The 27,088-nt window shown below is 46.4% G+C and overlaps 1 protein-coding gene and 1 non-coding gene across 2 annotated transcripts in view; both read right to left on the reverse strand.

Annotated features, from left to right (window-relative positions):
- LOC111153656 (doublesex and mab-3 related transcription factor 1) overlaps positions 1 to 27,088 on the reverse strand; it is a 112,288-nt gene that overhangs the window by 47,588 nt on the left and 37,612 nt on the right. The window contains exon 3 of the mRNA XM_022512807.1: positions 15,432 to 15,715. Within this exon, the coding sequence (XP_022368515.1) occupies positions 15,432 to 15,715 (284 nt within the window). The remainder of the gene's footprint in view (positions 1 to 15,431; positions 15,716 to 27,088) is intronic.
- On the reverse strand, positions 8,295 to 8,367 carry TRNAK-CUU. The gene has a single exon. It is a non-coding gene; the product is annotated as a tRNA-Lys (tRNA).

Genomic DNA, 27,088 nt, shown 5'->3' on the forward strand with positions numbered 1-27,088 from the left:
TCTGACAAGACACAGCTGCGCCACAAACTACTTCTGCCCCTCCGCCCCTTTTTCTAAACCCCTCCCCCACCCCACCCCCCCCCCCCCCCCCCCCCCCCGCGAAAAAGAACAAGAAACAAAAGCCACAGTCCTGGCTGCTTTTGGATTAGACAAATGGGTAAACAAGGAAATGTTTGAAACTTGCTTTACTTGAAAGCAGTAGTACTTACTGGGGGCAGTGTGTCCCCTGGGAACATCTGGTGACTTGGGGAGACATTTCTGCTGGTCACAGCTGGGGGAGGGGAGGAGAAGGGTGTGCTGTGGGCCTCTAGTGAGCAGAGGCCGGGGGGATGTAATGCACAGGATGGCCCCTGCACAACAGGAACTAGCCACCCAGCATTTCAAGAGTGCCAAGGTTGAGAAAACTTGCTTTAAACACCCCTAGTCCCGGCTTATGCTCAGCCCCTCACCTCCAGCTCAAGCAACCAACTGAGGACAGAACTTGTACACAAATTAGAGGCAGTGTTCAGTTCTGCTAAAAGGATCTAATTTTTTCCCCTTTATTCAGGGAAGCCTTGTTTCTTCTCAAGATTTTATTTTTTTGTTCCTTTAAATTAAACAAACGAACCAAGTAAAACCTAAAAACCCAGTATCCAGTGAATTATTAATCCCATTACTATTAGCATGTGGTAGCTGGCAAGCAAGAGACATGTTTTATAATCTTTTTACCCACTCTAAGTCTCTGAACCAGAGTGTGACCCACAGATAGAAACTGGGCTGGTGGGGAACATGCGTGGGGTTAGCATTAACCCCAGAGGAACACCTAAGAGCTTTGGGTTTTCTTTTATTAAACTGTTGAGGACATACAGCACAATAAATCTGAACCACAGGTTTCTTTTTATATACCTTAGTCACTCTTTTTTATAGTTACAATAAAATCCCAACAAAACATAAAAATGTAAGACCCTACTTCCTTTAAAAAAAAAAAAAAAAAAAAACCCTAAATACTGTTCCCGGTTGTCTGGGGGCACCGGGGCCTGGAGAGCGTGATCTTGCAGAGAACAGCCCACCCCATCCAGGCTGAGAGGGGTCGCGAAGACCAGACCGTGGACTAGCTGTTCACGGAGCCCCGCTCAGCTGCAAAGCAGGGCTGGCCAGGAAAGGAAACAGCCTTCTGGAGAACCGTACACGATAAAATTCCCAAGTGCAAGCCCTGATATTAAAACGAATAGTAAGAAGATAACCTTGGCAATACCATGTGCTTTACAGCCCTTTAAGGCGCAAAAGCCACATTTGGGATGAACCTCTGATTTTATGAACAGAAATGTTTTTCTGAAAAAAAAGGCAGGGCTCTTCACACGCTGTGGAATTCCAGGTCTCCCGGTGATGTGAGAAGTGAAGGCTGGGGGCTGACTTTCATCCTCATTAAAGGATTTCTTCGGCTTTAATAGAAGCTTCTTTTCAAACCCTCGAATGGGATGCCTGCTCCCACACTCACCTCACCACACCCCGTGAGCCCTCCTCGCCCACAGACCTCACCTGTGCACGTGCTTTACCCAAAGGGCAATGCCCATTCACCTCCTGAAACACACGCCTCATTCATCCTCTGGGATGCCACACGTCACAGCTGGAAAGGATTCTTAATACACAAGCTAAAAATGATGGCTGTTACGTGCACATCTCAGAGATGACTGAAATGTTAACATGGCAAATGCTGACTCTTGGGACACAGCCCGTCCTTCCCCTTTTCCCTCCTTGTCCCTCGGGTCCTCTGGCAGTCAGCTTTCTCTAACCCAGCTTCCTTAACTTCCTCTGCTGTGTTCACCTTGCTTTCTCTTCGGGGCTCATGTTACCGGGATGCCCTCCACGTCCCTTCTCAGTGCGAGGAAGACAAGGGGACAGCACGTCGAGACTGGCCTTGTGCCACCTCAGGCCCTTGCAGGAGATTTCCCCCAAGCCTGGGTAGATCTGTCCAGTGAGCCATGGAGGAAGAGGCTGGCTCGGAGGGTCAGCTGAAGAAGCTAAGAGCTATGTGCCCAAAAACGGAAGGGAGGCTCCTCAGAGAGGAGGTGGGAGAAAAAACAGGAGGATAAGGACGGCCATGCAGTAGAGCAGTAAGGACAATCAGTTAAGCAATGACACCTCTATGACACCTGAAACCCCACAATTCCCCAAGCTCCAGGAAGTCTGTGACAAGACAGGCAAATGTAACATGAAACTTGTGTGAGTGGGCCTTCTCAGAAGGAATGGAAGGAAAGGAGCTCGATGTCAGGTCTGGATTCACACCAGCGCAGATACAAAACACAGGAAAAACAGCCATAAGATGCACCACAAGATGCGTCACCGAACAATAAGCAAGTCATCTGGAGATACAGAACCAACACAGACTGTGAGAACATACAGCAAGCCTCCCTCGACTCCCAGAAATCCCAGAGAGGGCACGAAGAGCCACACCACTCCCACACACAGTTTAAGGAGTGGACACCCAAAGGGATCAGGACAAGCACATTTGTCACTGGTCTGTTATGCTTGTCCTTATACAAAACAATTAAATAGGATTATTTCCACATTTTAAAAAACCCAAATTAATTTTTAACTTGTGCTGCTCAGTTGGTCGGTTTCACCATGTGCATCTGTGGTGTTGAGAGAACAGGGTTTACTCCTTAGACAGTATTTTCCAAAACGCAGCACTGTGACTGCAAGTGACCTAATTCAGCAGGCTGCGATCAGTATCAAAAAAAAAAAAAAAAAAATAGGGGCGCCTGGGTGGCTCAGTCCTTAAGCGGCTGCCTTCAGCTCAGGTCATGATCCCAGGGTCCTGGGATCCAGCCCTGCATCAGGCTCCCCGCTCAGTGGGGAGACTGCTTTCCCCTCTTCCACTCCCCCTGCTTATATTCCCTCTCTCGCTGTCTCTCTCTCTGTCAAATGAAACTGAATAGAATAAAACAGAAGAAAAATCTGAACACTCATTGTCTATGGTATGAGGGAGAACTGTTGTATGAAATGTTTCATTTTCTGTTTGTGTGTATGTGTAAACATGAACTCAATCACAATATAAAACATTAAGTTCTTACTCTGCATCTGTCTAAAATATTTGAAAGACATTGGTATATAAATATGGTAAAAGGAAGCAAGGACTTTCAAACAACAGGTACACACAAGAAAAAAACCCATTTTATAAAATGGTTCCTTTCCTGAACCCTGGAAAGATTCAGATGCACTTCAGGGGGCTGGGGGGGCTGGTCTGCCTGCCCACAGTCTCGGCTACAGCCAGCCCAGCACCTCCCTTGTCTTCCCAAGCCACGCATCTCTGCTGGACTACCCAGCTCCTGGGTCAGTATTTCTATCTGTTTCGATTCACGAATCTAAACCACCTGAAGTTTTCCAGAGCTAGACAGAAAAGCAAGCATCATTTACCTGAAAGCCAACAGAAAACACAGCTTCAGCAAAGTAGCTGGTGGAAAAGGGTGTGGAAAGTCTGCATTTTTAGAACCGGGCTCATAACTCTCCAGACACAGGACTCCCCATTTTGGCGAACATGGTGTGTCTCTGAAATCATTATAACCCCTCTTCAGCAAGGCGGTGGGGGCTTGTGATGGTGACTTTCTTAAAGTAACTTTCTTGAGAAAATGTTGGTTCTTGACCACAGGATGAATGGACTTTCAGAGGAGGAAAGGAAAGTGAAATTGAGTAAATTCATTGAGAAATGCTAGAAGAGACCTGTCCTGTGCTCTCCTGGAGTCCGCACAGTTAAATAAGCATTAACATAAGAAGAACCAACAGCTCAGGGGGATGAAGTGACAGGCTTCCACTCATAAAGAGATTAAATAGAGAAGCAGGATCCAAACAGAGCAAGTCCACCTTGGAAGCCTCTCCACTAATCCTAGCCGCCCTGCCTGCTGTAAGTTAAGATGTCTGCTGATTATAAAGACCTCCTCACTAACTTTGGTTTTTACCAGTTCTTCCGTGTTTTCCCTGCTTCAAGATCAAATAAGAAACTTTTTGGTGGGGGTTGTGTAGAGGGGAACGTCTGAAAATGAGAGGAAAACGAGCCTATAATCACACATTTGGGAACTTTGATTTTAGGACCGAAAGCGTTAGAGGCATCCATATCTGTTCCCATCTTGATGGACAAACTTAATTAACCTTTGCTACTCTGTTCCAACCTACTGTTTTAGACAAAACTAGTGACCCACAAACAATATGTTACCATCAGAATCTCAACAGCTGTGACATCAAGAGATATAGCCCTATCAGCATTATCGGGAAATAAGCCACTTGGATTAGCTGCTCTAAGAAATATGGATTATATTCACGTCACACATGAGCTGTCAGAAACATTAGGATACTTTTAGCATAAATCAGCAGTGTGAAGGGTATCTTATGAGTACTGAACATGACAGACTGCTCGGAGGGCAAGGTGAGACTGTCTGGGGTCTGCTTCTACACGTGGGCACACGCACAGACACACACTTCACCTGAGCTGGTATGAAAAATTCAAATGCAGGCTGCTGAGGGGTGATGGGTCCGCCCAACTCCCCCTGGGTTAGCGGTATGGAAAGGCCACTCCAAGACTATGATGGACAGCCCACCTCTAAGTAACCAAAATGACACAAGAATGACCAGAAATCTGTTTCCCTGAAGTGTACAGAAGAGGGAGTGGCAGGAGAGGGGACAGGATGGGGAGCCACAGAACCATGCTTAAGGACAATAAACTCTGAGATTTAAATTTGGTTAATCCTATGCAGACATAAGAGTCTCCACTTTCTCTAGTATAACCGGTCTCGGAAAACATCACCCAAGATATGTTACAACCTCTAAGATCTGATAAGACATATCCTAAGATACAAGAAAACATCATATAATACCTGTCAAGGCTTCTTGCAAGGAAAACCAAGAATGTGGGCTGCCCTGCTAGGAAGGCAGAGATATAAGGGAACAGATGTGCCCTCTGCAGTCAGGTAAACCTTGGCTCAAAGCCAACCCCACGCTCAGCAGCTGTGTGATCCTGGCAAGTTACTTCCTCTCCCTGAGTGTCCATTTTCTTACCCACAGATGTAGTAGCGATCCCTGAGGGCTGCCTGTAGGGGGTGAACAGACAGCAGATATGAAGTGCTCAGACTAAGGCTGTTTAACACCTGTCCTGCTGCACCTTCTCCATCCCTTCCCCCAACGGGGCCTCCCTCTGTGGGTGCACTAGTGGGACGGCAATGGTCACACTCCAGGACCCCTCTTTTGGGGTGCCCTTTCCCAGGTATGCCAGGGGTCTGCTAAAAAAGAGGGAGACAGACAAACCTTTTTACCACATACATAAGTTTTTTAAGTATATGGACCTTTTACTTGGTATTTGAAAGAAAACTCCCCTCTCTGAATTTTTTCTACTTTTCAAATCTTAAAAATTTGGAAGCCCCACTCCAGATGCTACCCTGCCACTGTTACATAGAGAGTGAGAGAAAAACAGCAAGAGAGAAGAATGTGCCTTCACGTTTTTTGGAGCCCATACCATTACTCAAGATGGGATTATTTTGTCCTCCTGCATTCTCCCAGGACTGACTGATAAGAACGACTAACTGCCAAGAAGAATGCTCATGAGAAGGAATGAGATGCAAAGATGTGAAAAAACAAAATAAGGACATAATCCCTTTTCCCCGGTTTCTCTGTCTTATGAACCCGCTCGCCAGAGACTGTGCATGACCAGGGTGATGCCCAAGGGCCCTGGGAGCAACCTGTCCTGGGGGTGCTCAGTACAGGGGTCTACTCTCTGCAGAGAACTGTTAAAAATTAATAAAAGTCATGGGGCACCTGGGTGGATCAGTCGGTTAAGCACCCAACTGGATTTTGGCTCAGGTCATGATCTCAAGGCTTGTGAGATCCCATATTGGGATTTGTGCTCAGCAGGGAGTCTGCCTGAGATCCTCTCTCCCTGCCCCTGTTCCCCCACCCCCACGCTCTCTTACTCTAAAATGACTTTAAAAAAAAAATGTAGTAAAACTCGTTTAAGTCAATCTGCTTTGAATTGTCACCATCCAGTGGCCGTTCTCAACAACAGCGGTGATGAGACCCCGGCCTCGGCCCGCCCCTGCACACCACCGCACAGGAACGACATCTCCACAGCCCTCCCCAGGAGAGCTCCAGGCTCAGTCACAGCAGCATCTGAGAATTCCGTGTGTCCTCTGATTCTCTTGTAATCCACTTCCCTGCGACCTATCCATGGGGCTGGTGAGCGAGGCTAGCACAGCACCGGGGGCAGAGCTGGGACTCAATACATGAATGGTAATGATGAAATGGGTGAATGCATTTCTCATACACTCTCTGTAGTGGAGATTTTATTTTTAAGTAATCTGTATACCCAACAACGTGCAGATCAAACTTACAACCCTGAGATCAAGAGTAACACATTCTACCAATCCAGCCGGCCAACCAGGTGCCCCAGAGATATTTTGTGACCCTGTTCTTTCAACCTTTCTACTGTCATATTCCTAATACAGTTTTCTAAAAATAGGCAAACCAGCCTCTCCCATGCATTCCCCCTTGATTTCGGTCTTTATTTCAATTAACGAGGGACACTTAGCAAGCCATATAAAACGAGCTCTCAAGAAATTTGAACCTCACCCAGCCATGTACTTAAACACTCTGAAAAGCAGCTGATTTTGTATCACATTCACATATGCTAAGGAAAAAATGTAAGCTAAAAGGGCAAATATAAACAGTTAAGATTTTGGCCACCAGCCCAACCAAATCAAACCTGAAAACTTTCAAGAACTGTGATCTAATTATCTGGTGTTCAAGCAGATTACAGAATCCCCAAATGACTGGATTCTTTACTAACCTGGTACTACTGTGTCAGAGATCAGGTTGTGTAAAAATCTTGCAACAAACCGATAATGTATTTCTTTCTGCCCCCGACTGAATACAGAGCAGTCCCCGGGGTACACCAGCACTGTGCAGGGTTCTCCAGCTCCGTCCAGGTGACACTGAACTTGTGTTAGAACGGACATGAACCTGCATGTACCAGAGTCTTCCCAGGTTCCTAAACACCTGAGCCCCCCTAAACATGGGGGCTGCCTAGATGCTACCGGACTGCTCCCTGCAGGCTGACAAACAGCACCTCAGGATGTTAAGGGCCCAGCCCCTGGTCAGCACCGCCCGCCCCCCGGGGCCAGGTTTCCAGAGGCCACTTCTATTTTCTTCTGTCATCTGCACTTCTGTCATGGTGCACATCTGCACCAAAACACTTGGCATAAATGCCCGCCCTGTGCCCTGCCACCCTTAGGAGAGAACCCTCAGCCCACCTCTCACCATCTGTCTGGGGTCAGCTTCCGAAATGCCCACTGTCTCCCTCAGCTCTGTTCCAGGCCCAGAGCCACCCCCCGCCCCCCGAACCATTCCTTCCCACACTGCCCTCACTGCAGGCTCAGAAGTGCGCGGGCCACGAAGTCTTCATCATCTGTGAGACAAACCAGCAAGTCCTTCAAGAAGGAAGCAATAAATGCCAGATGCTGGTCACCATGCCCATCGCTGGTGATTGCTGAGAGGCAGGGAGTGGGGGCTGCACTCATGCAGGCCTCAGGGCTCCGTGGTCCCTGGGGCCTGGCGGCCAACAGAAGCCCGCTGCCTACAGGAGCAGGACTGTGTTGTGAAGGCCCCCAAGGGCCGGAGCCATTATCCTCTCCTTCCAAGAGAAGAATCTTGGGAGGAGGTATAAATGCGGCGAAGATTTGACAGGCCTCTGAAGGGGGAAGTTCACAGCAAAGGCAAGGTAGCCCCAAACCTGGAGAAGCCGCATGCCTTCCCTTTGGCTTTAAACTTCCTGAGGTCTGTGGGGACTTCTGTGTTTCCTTAAAGAGAAGATTCTCCGAGACCGACCCTCTGACCTGGCCGAGTCCTGAGTCCTCACCAAGCCAGACAGCAGAGCCTACTTGGGGTTCGTGGGAAGGAGTCCCACAAAATGCTGGGTGTTCACAGAGCTGCCGCAGAAAGGAAGAAAGAGACTAAACCACTCTGCCTGCAAAGAGTTAAGCAGCGTGTAAAGTGGACACAATCCCTAAAAGCAGCAGCAGAAGACCCAGGGAACCCTGCTGTTGTCATGGTGACACACAGTGACTGACGCAGAGGTTTCCAGACTCTCTCTGGACTGCAGGCTAGTAAGATGGAGAAGAGACAGAGACGGGGAGGGGCAGGGATGGTGCTGAGTGAGGGCATTTACACAAAAAGAAATCCTGCCACCTCATAGAATCATTTTATTTTCACAAAACATTGGAGAGCATAGTCTCAATAAAAACAACTAAAAAAATGTTTTGTTAAAGTAAGCTCTTCACCCAGCGTGGGATTTGAACTCACGACCCTGAGATCAAGAGTTGCATGCTCTACCAGCTGAGCCAGCTGGGCGCCCCTAAAAGCAATTTTTTGAATTGAATAATTGAGCTTTATGAAAAATTCCCTTGTCCTTCTTTTCTCGTTTCTCTGTGAAAATCAGCACAGGTAACAACAACCCTCACAGAGGACAGTGAAGCACTAGACACATTCCCAGTCAAGTAAGATCACTCTAATACCCGCTGCAGGTATCAGAATTGAATAATACACCAGGAACATATATGAGAACTGGGGGCATCTGGGGGGAAACGGCAGTGCTAACATTTTTCTGTGTCTATCCTGGATACCCCAAAATAAGCAACTACAAAATGATCAAAACTACAGATTTCACAGAAGTGGTCAGATACGAAATAAATATACCCCATCTCAGCAGAACCCGTCACACTTTCAATCAACATAAACTTACATCTATCTCTCTAATTCCCCTTTAAGAAACCAAATAAAGGTTGTTAGCACTAACAGCCTCAGGCAAATACTGAATCTATTGTAATTACCTTTTCCTAAGGAAAGAAACTGCTTGAAATATTTTAAATGGTATCTGCTCTCATGAACTCTCCTTGTGTGTGTGTGCTGGCAAACTTTGCCAGTTTTTTCCTTGAGAAAACAGGCAGTCAGCGTCCACCCGCCAACAGACAGTGGCCAATACCCAGCTTGCTCTAAGAGGAGAAGCGTCGGCTAGTTTTATCAGCTGGCATGGGACAGTTTGGAGCAGGCAGCCCGGCAATCACAAGACTGTTTGGGGAGAGAGCCCCTGACCAAGGGTAGAGGGCCCAGTGCTGGGTCTTGGCTCCCCTGTACCCAGCCGCGTTCCACTGATCCCTTCGGCCTCCTCAGCTCAGACCTAACCTGGAATCTGAGGTGACCAGATGTGCGTCACCCTGGGGTCCCTGATGGTACAGCTTGGTGGCCTGAGGCAAACAAAGAATGGATCTCAAGTCTGTTAAACCTTAAAAGCTGACGTGGATATTGCATTCTACTTCCTTTTCTCTGACATACTGTTTTTTAGGTTTAAGAGTATTTTAAAACACTGACTGTTAATGAGAACTGTCTCCCTGGGAACAAGAGCCAGATTTAAGCCACCCGCACCCCCGCTGGGCCCTCCTGTGGGACTTCTAGGAGATGGGGAGGGGCCGCCGGCTGCCCCCACATAGCGCAAGCTCCAGAAGTCACTTCCTCTTAATCTTTTAGCTAACATGTTGTTCTGATGCTGAGCAACTCGAATGAAAGGAGGGGGCAGTGTGAAAAGGGCCCCATCAGGCTGCTTGTTGTAGGACCTAGACCATCAAAGCGCAGGGGCTTCTGTAAGGCCCTGCTGCACCCCCTCCCCGACCCATGGAAGGTGCTAGAGGGCCATCCCAGGAATGCTCACAAGAGGGCACCTTCTCCGAGCTCCAAGCTCTAGTTGCCGGAATCAGCTTTCCTTCCCGCTTGTAGCTCAGTTTCAAACACAGGGCTACTTAGATGACCCTCAAGTTCCTGTCTCTTTGTCCAGGTGACAATGGCAGGATTCCACCCCAAGACCTGCATTTCGCATGTTTGTCTGATTCAGTGGCGGATGCCTACCACACAGCAGGCTCTCCGTGCCTGCTTATCTAATAAGCGAACGCACCCAGTGAGAGGCATCAGCATACACAGCATACACAGCATAAGACACTTCAGACTGGGCCCAAAATAACCACCTGAATGAACGAAATCACCCACGTTGCCACTGTGACCACACCAGAACTGTGTTCTAAATGGGAGTCTGCCTGGGAGTCTACACATTGGCGGCCCCAGCTTCTGCAAAGCAATCCAGAGGCTGCCTGCCAGAGGGACAGAAAGGAGACCCCAGGTACAGCTCTGAGTCCTCCCGTATTTATTTCTGCTCACTTGATATGTACCTCTCCCTTGTCAACCTGGTACAACATGTTTATTTAAGAGATAATGTTGCTGTGGAGGAGTGCACAAGGCAATAAACAGCTTTTGCAGGCAATTAAATGCAGAAGTGAAATTGAGCTGCTGGTCAGCGGAACTAGCCATTCATTGTGAGTCTGTTCCAGTGTCACAAATGTTATTCCTGTTTCACAGCAGGACAGGAATCTGTGATTGGGCCACAAATCTCCAGAGGCTGGAGGCAGACCCTGAGGCGATTACAGCAGCTCTCAGCATGCAGGGCATGAACACGGAAGAGGCCTGAGATGCTGGGATGTTGACCTACTATGCTGCTCTATTTCTTTTACTAGATTTTGCATTTAGTAGGTGCTCAATAAATATTTGTGGCTTGCTTGATTTTATAGGGACACCTACCGGAAGCCTCAGCTTTACAATAAAAAGTCAATGATTTCTTTCTGCAAGTAACTCAATGCCCTCCCTACTGATCTCTTAGAAGACTAGCTTTAAAAAATGATGCTGATCTGCACTTCTGTCAGTTCTTTCTAGGAGTCAAAAAATCAGCTCTTTGTTGAGAAACATGTGCTGCTCCCTCAACACACACTGATCTACCGAGCAACAAGGGGAGGAGGATAACAAACAGAACGGTGGCTTGCTCTGGCGAGGAGTGAGGAAGGAAGTCAGCTCCTAGCAGCAAGTCAAGAAGGTAGACAGAGGAGATGCTGCCAGAGGTTTGGGCCCTTGAGGTGGAGCCAGGGTCTGACCAAGAGAAGACGCAGACAGGAGAGGCTAGCGCAGGGCTCTCCGGATGCACATGTGGGACACCTGCCACAAAGGAGATGAAGAACATGATGACAGGCATGGGAGCACCCACATGCTGCCCTCCCCTGGGAAGCTTCCACCAGGAGGGCACAGGGCATGGCCCAAAGAACAGAGCCAGGGCACCTTCCCGAAACTGTGGGGCCAGAGCTCAGATGGCTGTTCCATACACGCCTGCCCTAACAACTTGGTTTAAGAAGTGAGTCGTCCAGAGCGCCTGGGTGGCTCAGTCATTAAGAGTCTATCTTCTGCTCAGATCATGATCCCAGGGTCCTGGGATCAAGACCCCCATTGGGCTCCCTGCTCAGCGGGAAGCCTGCTTCGCCCTCCCCCACTCTCCCTGCTTGTGTTCCCTCTCTTGCTCTCTCTCTCTCTGTCAAATAAATAAATAAATAAAATCTTTTAAAAAAACAAAAGGAGTGAGTGATCCAGTTCTTTTAAATAGCAAGAATGCTTACTACTTGTAAGAACTGCTTAAAGGTCTTCACTATTTAATTAATAGTTCTCTATAACTTACACATCTTAAACATATGTTGCATCATTATAATCGTTGTCTACGCTTTCGGTTTTCTCTTTGCTAAGTGGAACACATTCTTTCTTCCCCAACCCTGATAAAAATTATTCCCAATACTTTCATACTTGGCCCCTACTCACATGTCAGTCTTTTAACAGCAACTAAAACGTGCCTTATGTATCCTGTATCTTGTTACCGAGGGGATCTGAGATAACTAAGTAAAATACATATGAACAGAAGACTAAAAAATGCGTAGATTTTTAAAAAATAATGCTTAATGAAAACAATTCACTGTGGTTCACGCTGGCATGGCCCTTGGTGTGCCCAGAAGCTTCCCCATGCAGTAGTCTCCTCACTGCAGGTGCACTACCTCTGTGTATCCAGGCAACAATGAAGGCAGGACTATGCCCACTTCACAGACAAAAACACAGAGATTCAAAGGCTGTTTTGTATTTTGCTCAAAGCTTCAAGAACAGTTGAATCACAAGTTAGAAATGAATATAGATGTTCCAGCATGAGATTCCAGGTTCCTCTAATCCAACAGACCTAGCTGTCAGTCTGGCCTCTGCCATCACTGACTGTGGATATGGAGTGAATCCCTTCTGCTCCAGACCTCTGTTTTCTCTGCAGCAGGATGGGCTGAACTGGAACCGAATAGGACCCACTGCAGCTCTGATCGTCACTGGCCTGATGGTCACTTGCCACTCTGCAAACTGATGGCTTGCATCTCTATAGGCTCTTGTATTTTAGATGTTAGGAATTTATTTCCAAGAGAACTACTTTTTGCGGGTCTCACACCAAAGTTATAAGTCAAGCTTGTGTTTATATCTGGTTATAAGGTTAATCCAGACTCCTACGGTATCAGACTTAGAGGGAATGGAGAAGCCAAATGGTCAAGTCCCCTTGTCGCAATCATTAGGATCATTTTCTAGGTTACAGACATACGGCAGGTGCGCCTAAATATGCTTTACTGATAATCACAGTCAAAGGAAAGTTGTATGCAGATTCCAAAAACAACTTTCAGACAGCAGGGAACTCAGCATATTTTAAACACTAACTGCCAAGATGGCATATATTTCAGGAAAGCTTCAGCGGTCCCATTCTCAGCCATCTGAAGTAACCACACACCCACACCGCTCTAGAAGTTTCTGCCTAATTCCAACCACCATGAGTGAAGAAAGAAAATCAGAAGAGCGTTCCAAGAAGATCCCCAGTGAAAAGCAAAGCACTTAGGTAGAAATTCTAAACCCAAAAGAACTAAACAGGGTGGCCTTAATGTTCATATTAATTAATGGTGGTTCCCGTGGCCCTGAGATTTTGGCAGACCCAACGGTAACTAGTGCTGAGAAACACTGTGGAGCCAGAACTCCAGCTCTCCTGTCTGGTGGCTGTGTGACCTTGGCTAAGTCAGCCCTGAGTCTCAATGTCCTTCTCTCTAAAGAGGAGACAACATGATCTGCTTCCTGAGGCCATGAGGAGGACTCACTGGCCAGCAAACGCTGGCTGTCATCACTGGTGCTATTACTTACTAAGAGGAATGGGAATCAACTACAGCATCAGAAAAGGATCTGGTTCTGCAAAATAATTTGTTTTATGAGAACAGATTACCAATGGCGACTGGCTAGGAAAGAAAAAGTCTTAAGCCCAGCCTCCTGGGGAAATAAACTCCTATGTTACACGATGTCTTGGCATCTCTCCTGGGCAGCTAACCAGGGACACCTCTCTCCATAGGTGGCGGTGCAAGGGAAAGCATGAGCAGCCTCAAAGCTGGCTGGCCCCACAGGACGAAGAAAGTTTGGGCACGGTTCTTCCTTCCCGCTTTGCTAGCCAGGGTGCAGGAACGTGCCCTCGGGGTACTCTCTCCTTGCACACAGCACCTGAGATGACTCTCCAAGACCAGGCAAGGAAGATGGCTGACAGAGCCCGTCTCCTCTTGGCTGTCCCTGGGAGAGAGGGACTTGGCAAGAGTCCTCCAAGGAAATCCAAGACCTCTGCCACCCCCTTCCCAGGTTTTCCAGGTGGAGTAAGAAGCAGCATTAGGGTGTCGAGCGTCATACGCCAGCCGCCATCTTACGCCTGCTGAATGAATCTGATGAAGTAGATGTTGGACTTCACTCTAAAGCTGATCATGAACTCGCCGGCTTTCTCTCGGAACACACTTAAGATGTTTTTCGCTCATCTGTTTTCTCATAAGCAACAGGTTCACCTTCCTACTTTATCCTTAAAGCCTGGAAGTAGCCAGGAAACCAGGACACTTCAGTAGTAGTCCCTGCTTCCCGGGAATCTACAGGCTGCACTGTTTTTTTGTTTTGTTTTGTTTTGTTTTTTTTTGTTCTTTGTTTTGTTTTTCAGAATTATAAGATACTTCTTTCTCCTTCCAGAGAAGAGAGTCTCTGATAGAAATCAACCTAAAACCTGCCCCTAATAATAAAGTCCAGCCGGCATGTGGACAGACTTGCAGGGGTCCAGGCTGACTGATCCATAAATCACTGCACTTCCTCTATCTCGTATTACTCTGAGTTCGCACACCCACAGGCTGTAAGGTCTCTTCTTAAAAAGTATGATTCTAAAAAATAAAATGTGGAAAACATGAAAATGTGTAGCCCAGCAGATTACAACAGACATACTGATGGGCTGAAGAAGTCTGATCCCGAAGTGTAATGAGAGAATCCACAAAGTGGGGAAGCATGAATATTAAGAACTTCCCCACACCTAAGAAATGCAAAATATAATAGAATTGCTCAGAGGAAAAGTTTAACTCACATTTTTTAAGGTGCACATAAGAAGGTCAAAGATTTGCCCTAAACTCCCAAATATGTCTGTCCATTGTGCTGGAAGCCCCACTGACAAAGCCTGAACATGGTAAACATACCCAAAATACGTTCTCCCACAATCATAACACCGAGGTCGGAGGGGGCTTGGCAGGGGTGAGTGTCAGCACTTGTGTGTCCACACTCCTGCAGCATGGGGACCCAGCCTGGGAATGCTTTCCCTGCCTCCACCTGCCTCACACATACTCCAGGATTGAAATGGTTAAAGCTGAAGGAGCATGACAGCTTCCGGTACAACACGCCTTTCCTGACAATGCAAAACGCTTTCTTTTATCTGAGATGTTAACTTAAAAGTTCTTGGTTAGGGGCACCTGGGTGGCTCAGTCGTTAAGCGTCTGCCTTTGGCTCAGGTAATGATCCCAGGGTCCTGGGATCAAGCCCCTCATTGGGCTCCCTGCTCAGCAGGAAGCCTCCTTCTCGCTCTCCCACTCCCCCTGCTTGTGTTCCCTCTCTAGTTATCTCTGTATCAATTAAATAAATAAAATCTTTAAGAAAAAAATAAAAGTTCTTGGTTGTACACTGAGTATGACTGATGATCTTCATTTCCACCCTTAAAAACAAAACAAAACAAAACAAAAAACCAACAATTTGGCCTAGAATGACAATGACCTAATTCGTTTTCTTACCTTGCTTCCACAGAAACATACAGATGATAAAACTTCTCCCTCCCGAGGTGCTAATTCATCACTAATGTTACTGCCAGCCAGAAGGCTGCACCCACCATGTTCTAAGCTGCTCAAAGAAAGTAGGGATGAGCCTGGAGGGGGAGAGACCTCACAGTGAACCCCTTGTGAAGCTGACTCTACCCAACGGGGTCTTTATGTAAAATGATAGTTAAAAATGAGAAAAGTAAAATTTCAAACACAAATGTATACAAGCATACTCCCTTACAATCCCTGCAGCCAACCTCTGGGGTCACATGACATCATGGGAGAGTGAAGCCCTTTCCACAGCATTGGCATAACGTGTACACACATGTGTGAGCTGGTCATGGGTACGTCTGTGTGTGCTCTCGACACATCCAGTAGCTCTGGGTAATGTCTTACCTGCCACTGGTTTCCTGTCTGCCCGGGCACATAAGGTGCTGGGAGACTCCGAAGGCTGTTCTTCACGGGGGACCCGCCAAGGGGGCTTCCCACGTCCCCAGAAGAGGAATCCGCAGCCAAGGCCATGGAGTACTGCGGGTAGTTGTACAGATTGTTGTAGTAAGGGAACAGAGATGGCTGGTAGAAGCTGCTGTAGTAGGTGGAGTCAGACACGAGGTCAGGTGTGTTCTCCACGTGCCCTCTGCTGGTGACAGCAGGAATATCCTGGATGATCATGCGTCCCTCTAGAAAGACAGACAAAAAGACCATAAGGTATTAAATGCGGGAGCGGGGGTAGGGGGGTGGTCCACAAAACTTTGACTCGAAACCCTGGTGACCTATGGCCTTCCTCATCTCCAAAGGGGTAGGGGAAGGGTCTGGAACACACTGCTTCCTCCTAGGGCTGAAATACAGGATAAGTGTCTAAGGCTGGCGGAGCGAGTAACACAGCTGGGCAGCCCTTGCTGGTCAGTTTTTATTGAGAATACCAAAAACATTTTACTAACGTAAAGCTTGACCAGATTTAACTTCTCCCCAGAGAATCCTATTCTAACATCAAGAAATTAGAGATCAACTCTCGTTAACTTGGCTGTCCGTATCATTTCTACAACAAAATTAATTGTACGTCACTTTAAATAAATAGAAAAATCCCACTGCCCTAACTATGGTAGTCACACTGATATATCAAAGAGCCAAAGTGAAAGGCTAAGAGTTGAAGCAAACATTGTTTCCTTTACTTCCTTCCGCAGCTGATACTGTATCCTTCAGGAGTCTGGACAATAGTATACACTGGGGGAGACAAACTTCTGGAAAAGGTCAGTTCCTAACTATTTCAGGCTTTGTGAGCCATTCAGCTGCAGAATGTCCAGTTGCTGAGTGGCTGTGTTGCAATAAAACTTTATTCACAAGCGCAGACATTGGGCCGAAGCAACCTAAAGTCTATAGGTTCTCAACCCTGGGTCTAGATATTAAATTGTGTCGATGGCAATCAACAAGCAGACTTCTAAGACATCTCTCCAAAGGACATCCATTAAACAATGTTCAAAGAGTGGGTCCACGTGCCTGAAATGGCCGCAAGGTGTCAGGATGCCCCTCCCCAGGGAGTCTGCAGTCACGGTGAAACATGTGATGGGATTACAAACAACAGCAAGAATGATCACACAGGAAGACCCAGAAACTTTTATGGAAACCCAAAGACTGGGAAGATGACCTGCAGCCTAGAAAAGATTACAGAGATCTTGGGGAAAAAACTGTACCCCAGCTGCCCTCTAATGGAGGAGCAGAAAGAGGTGTAAACAAGGACAAAAGACTGGGAGCAGGAAAGGGGGAGGGCTTGGGAGTGCTGGACAGGGCGGTGGGGTTGAAGAACTGGGTGCAGGGAATGGGAAAAAGTGGAGCTGGAGCGAGGGGTGGGGAAGCCTCTTCAGACCCTGCAGGGTACGGCAGGACCTCAGATGATTTCCAAGCCAGGAGCACATGGTCCGATCTGTGTTACAGAGTGATTTACCTGATGGCAGTCTTAGGACAAGCAAAGGAAAGAGAACCCTGAAGTCTGCAAACAGAAGTGAGGGACCTATGCCATGCGTGGGGAGACAATTCGGCAGACCTGGAGGAGCGGTCTGGGGAGAGGGAGAAGCCTAGTGTGGCAGGGGAGAGGGAGGTGGCAGGTTCTGCTGAATAGAGGAGATGCTGGAGGCACATGCAGGCTACCAGGGAGGGCGAGAAAGTGCACTCCTGGCAGAGAGGAGGTTGACAGCAGGGATCCAGGCACCCAGGAGGTGCTGGCTGCCTCTGGGGAGAGGAGGAGGGAGTTGTTAAAAAACAGTGTGTTCTGGGAGAAGAGAAGGGATCCGGGGGTAGAACTGGGAGAATGGAGGAAAGAACACAACGTCACACAGGCCAAAGTTGATGGGGATCCTGGAGGGGCCAGGATGGCTTGTCAACTGCAGCTAAGACATCAAGCAAATCAGTTCTGGAAAAGACCAACTGAGGACTAGTTAAGTCTTCAGGGCCTTGTGGTTTTTGCACAGTGGAAGGAGCAGGAGCTTCCAAGAGATCGAGGAACAAGTAAACAATGAGACAGACCACATGAGCACGGACAGAGTCTTCTCTTCACCAGAGTGCTGGTCCAGCAAGCAGGCAGCATGCCTCCGGGTTCCCCTGCGCATCCCCATATCTAGCAGTGCAGGTCATGCAGCGGTCAGTATTTGCAGAAGGGAATAAGGCGTAATGGTTTTCCGAGTAGCCAGGCATCAAAATAAATGTGAGGAAGACAGAGAAGCTCCTAATAAGATGTTATCTCATTTTTAAACCACAGAGAAGGGTTGAGCATAGATAAGCAGGGAGAAGCCAGTGGATAGAAATTCCCCAGAGTCAACACATGGCCCAGAGCAGATGCTCAGATGTCCACTGGCTAAATGTGGAAGGGGAAGAAGAAAATATAAAAAAAGTACAAGTTCTGTTTTACAACCTCATTTTAAAGTCAGTGCTAACATCTCTTTTCTCTCAAAGAACACCAAATCCATCCCCTTAAGCTCCTGCCAATGTTCTGTCAAGCCAATTTTTATTATAATTCTTCCCTTTCTTCTCTCCTCTTCCCAGATGGTGAGATAAGAAATTCCAATTTTGTTATTCTATACCGCATTGAGAGAAGACCCATGCCTATTCTCTCCTCCTGAACTCCCCTACTTTTTCTTTTCTTTTTTTGAAGAGTGAAAAATACATTTTATTTAAAATGTGATAATGATGCTATTTTATCTTTTTTTTCCTTTGATATACTTTATTTTTTTTCATATGCTTGCTTTATTTTTTTTTTAATTTTATTTTTTATAAACATATATTTTTATCCCAGGGGTACAGGTCTGTGAATCGCCAGGTTTACACACTTCATAGCACTCACCATAGCACATACCCTCCCCAATGTCCATAATCCCACCCCCCCTCCCAACCCCCCTCCCCCCATCAACCCTCAGTTTGTTTTGTGAGATTAAGAGTCACTTATGGTTTGTCTCCCTCCCAATTCCATCTTGTTTCATTTACTCTTCTCCTACCCCCTTAACCCCCCATGTTGCATCTCTTCTCCCTCATATCAGGGAGATCATGATAGTTGTCTTTCTCTGATTGACTTATTTCGCTAAGCATGATACCCTCTAGTTCCATCCACGTCGTCGCAAATGGCAAGATTTCATTTCTTTTGATGGCTGCATAGTATTCCATTGTGTATATATACCACATCTTCTTTATCCATTCGTCTGTTGATGGACATCTAGGTTCTTTCCATAGTTTGGCTATTGTAGACATTGCTACTATAAACATTCGGGTGCACGTGCCCCTTCGGATCACTACTTTTTCTTATTTTAAACACCAAACTCATACCATAACAGGTGGATTTCAGTAGCTAATTCAAGTGTTTAATGTTGTGTCTTCATTGTTTTCCTGATTAAATTAGCAATTTAAGTTTTGCAAAAATGACAAATTGTATGGATATTTAAATCAGAGAAGAAATGACATATACTTTTTAAAATTTTTTACTTAAATTCTATTTAGTTAACATATAGCATATCATTAGTTTCAGGGGTAGAATTTAGTGATTTATCAGTTGGGTATAACACCCAGTGCCCATTACATCACATGCCCTCCTTAAAGCCCATCACCTAGTCACCCCAGCCTCTTCACCCACCTCCCCTCCAGCAATCCTCAGTTTGTCTCCTAGAGTTAAGAGTCTCATATGGTTAGTCTCCCTCTCTATTTTTATCTTATTTTTCCTTCCTTTCCCCAATGTTCATCTGTTTCGTTTCTTAAATTCCACATGGTGAAATCATATGGTATTTGTCTTCCTCTGACTTATTTTGCTTAGCATAATACCCTCTAGTTCCATCCATGTCATTGCAAATGGCAAGATTTCATTCTTTTTGATGGCTGCATACTAGTCCATTGTATGTGTGTATATATGTATGTACATACATACGTGTGTGTATATGTGTATATATACCACATTTTCTTTATTTATCTGTTAATGGACATCTGGGCTCTTTCCACAGTTTGGCTATTATGGACATTGTTCTATAAACATTGGGGTGCACATGACCCTTTGAGTCACTATGTTTGTATCCTCTGGGATACAAGAATAAATACCTAGTAGTGCAGTGACTGGGACATAGGAAAGTTTTATTTTTAACTTTCTGAGGAACTTCCATACTCTTTTCCAGAGTGGCTGCCTCTGTTTGCATTCCCACCAACAGTGTAGGAGAGTCCCCTTTCTCCGCATCTGTTAGTTTCCTGAGTTGTTCATTTTAGCCATTCTGACTGGGGGGAGGTATTATCTCGTTGCAGTTTTTATTTGTATTTCCCCAATACCAAGCGATGCTGAGCGTTTTTTCATGTGTCTGTTGGCCATTTGTATGTCTTCTTTGGAGAAATGTCTGTTCATGTCTTCTGCCCATTTCCTGATAAGACTTTTTGTTTTTTTGGGTGTTGAGTTTGATAAGTTCTTTATAGGTTTTAGATTCTAAGCCCTTTATCTGATATATCATGAATGACATAGTCTTAACCACTCAGTCACAAGCAGTGATGGGACATCCATACACAGTCTCAGACAGTTAGGAAGGCATTTTAGATGTTCATCTGTGTCCCCGCAGTGAGAAACCTGGATACCCCTTATGACCTGCCTTTCAAAAGCAAGGGTCTCAATACAGAAAACAAAGTACTTTAGTGGGCAAAGAATTAAATAGAACCCCAAGAACACTAGCATTCTACGGACACGGGTTCATGAATTTCTGCATCACAACTCAGTCAGGATCTTTTAGCAGGTCTCAGCTCTATCCAGCAACAAAATGATGCTGGTAATAATTCTCAAGGCAACAAGAGGACAGACTGAACAAACTACACAGGGAACCTCAAATGACATGCTATGTCAGGTCAGAGCAAGGATTTGCTTTGCTATAGGAGACTGTCATTAGCTAGTGATGCCATCACTTTCCCACCCACCCATATTTTATTTCTTCTTTCAGATTATAGAATAAATTAAGATACATGTTGGAAAAGCTTCATTTCATACCAGTATTCAAATAATAAAAATCATTTGAGCTCCTTAAGAAAAGATGCCTTAATATTTTCCAATCCTAAAATGTTTAATTACTCTTAAGTGACATTTCAGGGATGCCTCGTGGCTCAGTTGGTTAAGCATCCAACTCTTGATGTGGCTCTGGTCATGATCTCAGAGTTGTGAGAGGCTGGGCATGAAGCCTGCTTAGGTTTCTCTCTTTCCCCCTCCCTCTGCTCCTCATCCACCACTCTCTCTCCTCCTCTCTTAAAGAAAAAAACAAAAAGTGACACTTTAAAAAGCTCTAGGGACACGTGGAACTACCAAACACTGTATCTTATAAATCACACATTTCATTTTCAAGTTCACATCAAAACTCTTGGTCAATGTTAAAAACAGCTTTAAGACTCCCAGTCTTTATGCGCATGCTACTAGTTCATGGAAATTTCCCAAGGTTGAAATAAACATCCATCATACAGCAGGTGTCTGATCCAGCGGCACTCAGAGTGTGGTCCTTGCACTGGCAGCATTCGCACCACCTGGACACTTGCAGAAATGCGTACTCTCGGACCCCACCACAGACCCACTGAATCAGAAACTCTGAAGGTTGGGCCCAGCAATCTTGAGCTTTAACAAAGTCCTCAGGAGGCTCCCACGCACTCAAAGATCAAGAATCACTGGTCTATTTTAAAAGATTCAAAGCAACTGCTCCACAGGTTATCCCTAAAGATGTGACTCCTGACTGCATTACTGTGACACTCCTCACTGGCTACCAAAGAGGAAGCAAATCAATACGACTCCCACCGAAATCTCTGCAGAGCCCCAATCGCAGGCGGTATGTGTGCTGCTGCCAAAAGGCTCCAATCCTCTCAGCCTCCACCCAGCCTTTCTTCGTGTCTTCTAACCTCAAAAGCTTAACTCCATCTGAGCATCTATCCCCTTTGGAAAACTTTAATATTCTACATAGGGCTTCTGGAAAAATCAAGAGGAGCAGTTAATAAAGAAATCATTTATTCTTGACCTTAAATTATATTTTTGTATTTATATTTGATTCATTCATTTGTTATCTTAGAACTATGTTCAAAGATTTGCTTTGGTCGTAAAAGGCACAAAGAAATATTCAAAATGTTACATTTCTTCTTAAGAGTGTGCCATCTAGGGGTGCCTGGGTGGTTCAGTCAGTTAAGCATCTGCCTTCGGCTCAGGTCATGATCTCAGGGTCCTGGGATCGAGCCCCATGTTGGACTCCCTGCTCAGCAGGGAGTCTCCCTCTCCCTCCACCCTTCCCATCCCCCACTCGTGCTCTCTTTTACCTTCTCTCTCTCAAATAAATAAAATCTTAAAAAAAAAAAAATGTGCCATCTACTTGGGAAAATAAGCACAGATTGAGAAATCTACAAAGCATTCAACTCATTGCCACAATGACAGTATAGGCAGATGTCACCATCAGCGAAAGTAGTGGAGATGGGAGCCAGGATGGGGATTTAGACAAGATGGCATGGGGACACACTTGAAGGAGAATGACAGCAACAGGGTCATGAAGGAGGAGAAGCACAGGAGTGTTGCAGAGACAGTGCCCAGATGAGCCTGGCAGGAGTCCAGCGTTGATGTCAAGGGCCCACAGGTGATGAGAATGGGAAGTTGCGTTAGCTCAAACCATGGAAAGCCTCAAATGTGGAGGCCAGCCAAGGACTTCTGGTTTCTTCTCAAGCTATAGCGAGTCAATGAAGGTTCTCAGAGTGAGGGAGTAACATAAAAACATTTTAGGGGGGCACCTGGGTGGCTCAGTTGTTAAGCATCTGCCTTCAGCTCAGGTCATGATCCCAGGGTCCTGGGATGGAGCCCCACATCGGGCTCCCTGCTCAGCGGGAGGCTTGCTTCTCTCTCTCCCACTCCCCCTGCTTGTGTTCACTCTCTTGCTGTGTTTCTATCAAATAAATAAAATCTTTAAAAAAAAAAAAAAAAGTTTTAGGAAAGGTGATCCAAGCACAAACAACAGATCTATGAGAATAAGGAGGCAGGAGAACGGACTACACTAGAATCGTTTCTTCTGAATAGATGGTCTAGAAGTGAGGCTATGCTAGACTTTTTAAACAGTCGGGGCCTGGAGAGGTAATTATGAGCTTGTACAGGGAGGCTGCAGTAATACCCGGAAATCCCTGGCTCGTCTGTGCTGTGGGCGCTCCCATCAAACAACCAAGTTACACTGCTGACACCTGGCACCCAGGGAAGCCACCCAGCTCCCCAGTCAGACCCTTGCTCCGCTGCCGAGCGATCACGTGACACTCCAGCCTGTGAAGAGCAGAGCTCTCACCCGGACTGGGGAAGAGTAAGAACAGAAGCAGAACACGCCCCCTCTCCAACCTCCGCTCCAGCCTAATTCCCAAAAGAGTAACTAGAGACCTTGTCTGGAACGCTGGGACGTCGTCGTCAAAGCTGGTCGGTTGGGCCACGTGTCACTACTGATTGGCAATAAACCCAGAGGCAGAATTATTACTCCTAAATCACAAAACTCATATAAACTAACCATGCACAATTTGAAATGTATATGTATGTATATATTCAAAAAGTGGTTCCCCACGTATGAACTCTTAATAAGCTATTCCTAACACTTTTCTGAGCCATAGGGGGGGAAAAAAAGGAAACATTGGCAGCTGGCTCCACAGACTTGATCTAAACACTGTGAATTCCTCCTGCCCAGCCCCATACCTGACACACACTGTGATGGGGGCATTTTAACTGCATGGCCAGGATGATGAAGCACAAAGACAGGGGAAACATCTTACTGAATTTGCTGAAAATTCTTAAGCTGGATCTCACTTTATTTTTCTAGAGTAAACACGGCCAAGATGACTTAAAATGGTATTAGTAATAACAGAAAACACAGCAGCTTGTGCTTTCCCAAGACAATGTGGTAGCTTTTTCAACCAGCAGTCTCTTGTAAAAATTATCAACCTCCAGGTCCTCTGCCAAGATATCAATGGAAGAATGAAGTTGGACCTTTTCAGTGCTAGTATTTATTACTGGTACAGTACTAATTTGTGCTAGAAGGAAAACAGGTCAGCAGGACTGGATTCAACAACTAAGAAAGCAAGAAGGAGCTAGAGGAGCATGTATCTGGAAAAATGACCAATGGCATCTGTCTGACAGAGACATGTGCGGAAATATTGCCTGCAGACTGGATCCCTTTTTATTGCCATGCTCGTGTTCGTAGCTCAGTACATTTACCTTCCACCCAGCCAGTTCTTTGATAAGGCTTCCCAATGCCTCTGCTACTTTTTTTTTGCACTAACATATGCAGCGTGAAATATGATTCACTCCTTCATGAGAGATCGATACCCACACTTGATAAATACCCGTATTGATCTTGCAGTGTTATATGCTGGTCTCCGGGCCCATGGCATATTAATAGTAGTTAACCAGTAATTCATTTTAAGGTATATGAAGGCTTTTTTTTCTACTCTTCTCTAGTGTCAAGATTCTCAGAGTTGTTGCACTTTGAGTCCTTTACATTCAAACCAAGAGTCAGACTCCCTTTTTAATGACAAAACCAAACCCCAGTTTCCAATATGAAAGATTGTACAGAAAACCAGAATTAACCGTTTACAAATAATAAGACTATTTATGATTCACAGTCATCTCAGTTAATTTACTGAGAATGGTTCATTTACATATAGCAGGTTTTATTTTTCTTCGTGATCCCATGCCTTGCATGGTCCCTGTCTTACTTAGCTTCTGGTTCTAAGAGTTACCCACCAGGCAAAATTGTTCACTGCTAAGTTTGAGATCTCAAAATTACCCATCTAATGTGTTGTGCTGAATATGAGGAGGATACAGAAAAAGTGTCAGTCATTTTCTCTATTTCTATTTTTTTAAGGAAAATTAAGGTCTTAAGACTGTGTTCAATGATGACCTGTCAGGGAACTGGGAAGACAACGGGGCTACCTCCCTGGGATAAGAAGACTTGCTCAGCAACTGGCTTTTTTTTTTTTTTTTTTTTACACCTTTCTTGTCGGCAGGGCTACTCCTATGTCCAGATTATCAGCTCCTGGCATTTCCTAGACCTAGGAATAATGGAGAGACCCTGAGAGAGGTTTCCGGTCTCTCCCCATCAAGGGGAGAACCTGGAGAAATACACAGGGAGAACAGACATCCTGTGAGCTGACCCCTGGAACCTCTAAGCACACACACAATTCCAACACAAGCTTGCCATCCTGACAAGGGTATGGGTGGGTTTGCAGAGGGAGAGCAGAGCTGGTGCAGCGGGAGACCTAACCATGGAGGGGGCCGTGTGCCTACTGTCCCGTAATAGGTGTCTGTGATGATGAACAAGAGACCATCACCTCTGCTGGCACCTTCCCCGGATGGAGACATAATTCATGTTCAACATAAGAAACTTACTGTGCACAAGGCAACCTGTGTGGGACCTCGGGGCACAAAGTGCTGCGGGACTCACAGGGACAGTGTGAGACAAACACACAGAAGGACAGACTGGCCAAGGCTGTGGGAAAACACAAAGTATGCGAAGGGAGGGAGAGATGAAGTCCAGCCTTCCAAGTACATGTTCTGCTGCTGCTGGCTCACTCACGTCACTCTTGTGCACAAAGCAGGGAATGTGCTTGAGCCAATTTCTCCTTTTTCCCAAGGGGTTTTTAAAAAATGTAATCTGGTCCTGGAGGAACTGCCAAGTTCAGTGTTCTTAGGGTGAAGGCTTTTCAAAACAAAACGAATCTGAAGTTGGTCTTTCAAGCCAGGCGCAGGTCTGGTTCAAAGGTGTGTAAAGTATCAATGTGGGATACAAATGGATCCGAAGAGACATAGAGAGGGAGAGACAGAGAAAGGGAGGAAGACACTGACTGATGAACATGACCACATCAGAGAAACCAAGCAGCAACTACAAGAGAAATGGAGAAAATATAAAGAGAGAAAGGCCTTCCAAGGGAGCTGGTCACAATTTGCAACAGGCCATGCTGGGGCCATTGAAAAGCCCCGGGAGTAACACATCCATTGTGTGGGCAATCCCTGAACTTGGGCTTCAAGGACCTCCTGACCTCAAACTTTCTCGAGTGTGTTCTTCTTCCTAGCTGACCTCTTAACTCAGGGCAAAGACCCTGTGGGCAAAGCTTCCCTGGAATAGGATCTGACACTCACCCCCTCGAGCAACCAGGCTGCCCTGAGCGAGCAAGACCCCCAAGAGACTGACTGCAAGACAATGCTTGACTTGACCTTTGCTGCTCACCTGTGGGGACCCATCCACTACTGCCCCGCATTTTCCTTTGGTAACCTTGGAAGTATTTTGGCACTTCAGAGAGTCTTTGAGGCATTCATCTGCTGTCTTCCAGGTGCTGGCCTCACTAAAAGAAATGCCTTTCTTGCTTCTCTTCCACTTGGCTCTCTGCGTGAGGATTTCTGACAGCACCAAGTGGTCGAACCTGGTCTGTTTGGGACTCCCAGAGCTGGCTGCTCCTGCATCCCCACACCCCAGCTTCAAGCTCAAGTGCTGGTCAGTCCATCCCTGCCTTCAAGGTGCCTCTCTCTAATGGTGAGAAAGAGCACCAAGGAGAAATTAAAAGATCACAAAAGGTTTTCATTAAGAGTCTTTAAAAAATACATATATATACAAACACACATATATGTACACACACACACATATACATATATATAAATACCCACTCATACACACATATCCCTCCAGCAGGAGGAGAATGAGGGTGCTGCCGGCATAGGATGGAGTTCAGGCTCTCCTCCCAGAAGAAAATCCTAAGTGGATCTGAAGACTGGCACCCCACAGCGCAGGCTTCCCCATGTGGTCCCAGAGAGCAGCTGATGGCATCGCACAAGTTCCCTCCCACACATGCACATCTACCTGTGTTCCCATTCCCAGGTTTCTGCTCTCCCTTCCCTCCTCTCCCTGCATGTCCCCCCTTCCACATCCCCTCCCAGGGCCACATCCCCAGAACTTCCCAGGGCCACCCAGGAAAACTGCTGGCTGGCAGAGGGAAAGAGATGGAGAAGATGCCATTTCTCTGACTTTGCTAGAAAATGTCTCATGCCACGAAAGTTTTCTCCCTTTTAGGCTAGCACAGAATTCCCTATCATTGGCAAGAGGCCAGAGACAGCATGCGTCTCTGTGGATATCGCCAGTGGGCCTGACGAGTAGCAGGGCCACCAACAGTCCCCCAGCCAGCCAGGGTTTGGGAGGGGATGGAGAAGAGAGGAGAGATATCCGGTGCTCTGCTCTGAAAGAGACCTTACAGGGAGTCCCTTCCTCCCTCTTTTTTGTATCCCTTGCACTGGGAAAACTTGAAGTTAGGAGCATTTGTGACAGACTGTGAACACAGACCTGTGTCTGCTCTGGACTGTGTTCAGACAACTTCAAACGCAGAGGCTCTGTCAGGCTCTCCCGCTTGGCCACCAAGGATGCCAGGCACCGGGGTGTCCGTCTGCAAGTTTGCTCCCGGCCAGCATCCTTTGGTTTGGGATCTAGATTCCTTCATAACTTTCTCTTTGAAAATAAGATCACAGAGGGTGGTAGGTGAGGGATGGGCAGATGGATGATGGGTCCCAAACAGGGCAC

This window comes from Enhydra lutris, unplaced genomic scaffold (genome assembly GCF_002288905.1).
Source record: "Enhydra lutris kenyoni isolate GAN:26980312 unplaced genomic scaffold, ASM228890v2 scaffoldscaffold33, whole genome shotgun sequence".
In the NCBI taxonomy this organism is placed as follows: Eukaryota; Metazoa; Chordata; class Mammalia; order Carnivora; family Mustelidae; genus Enhydra; species Enhydra lutris.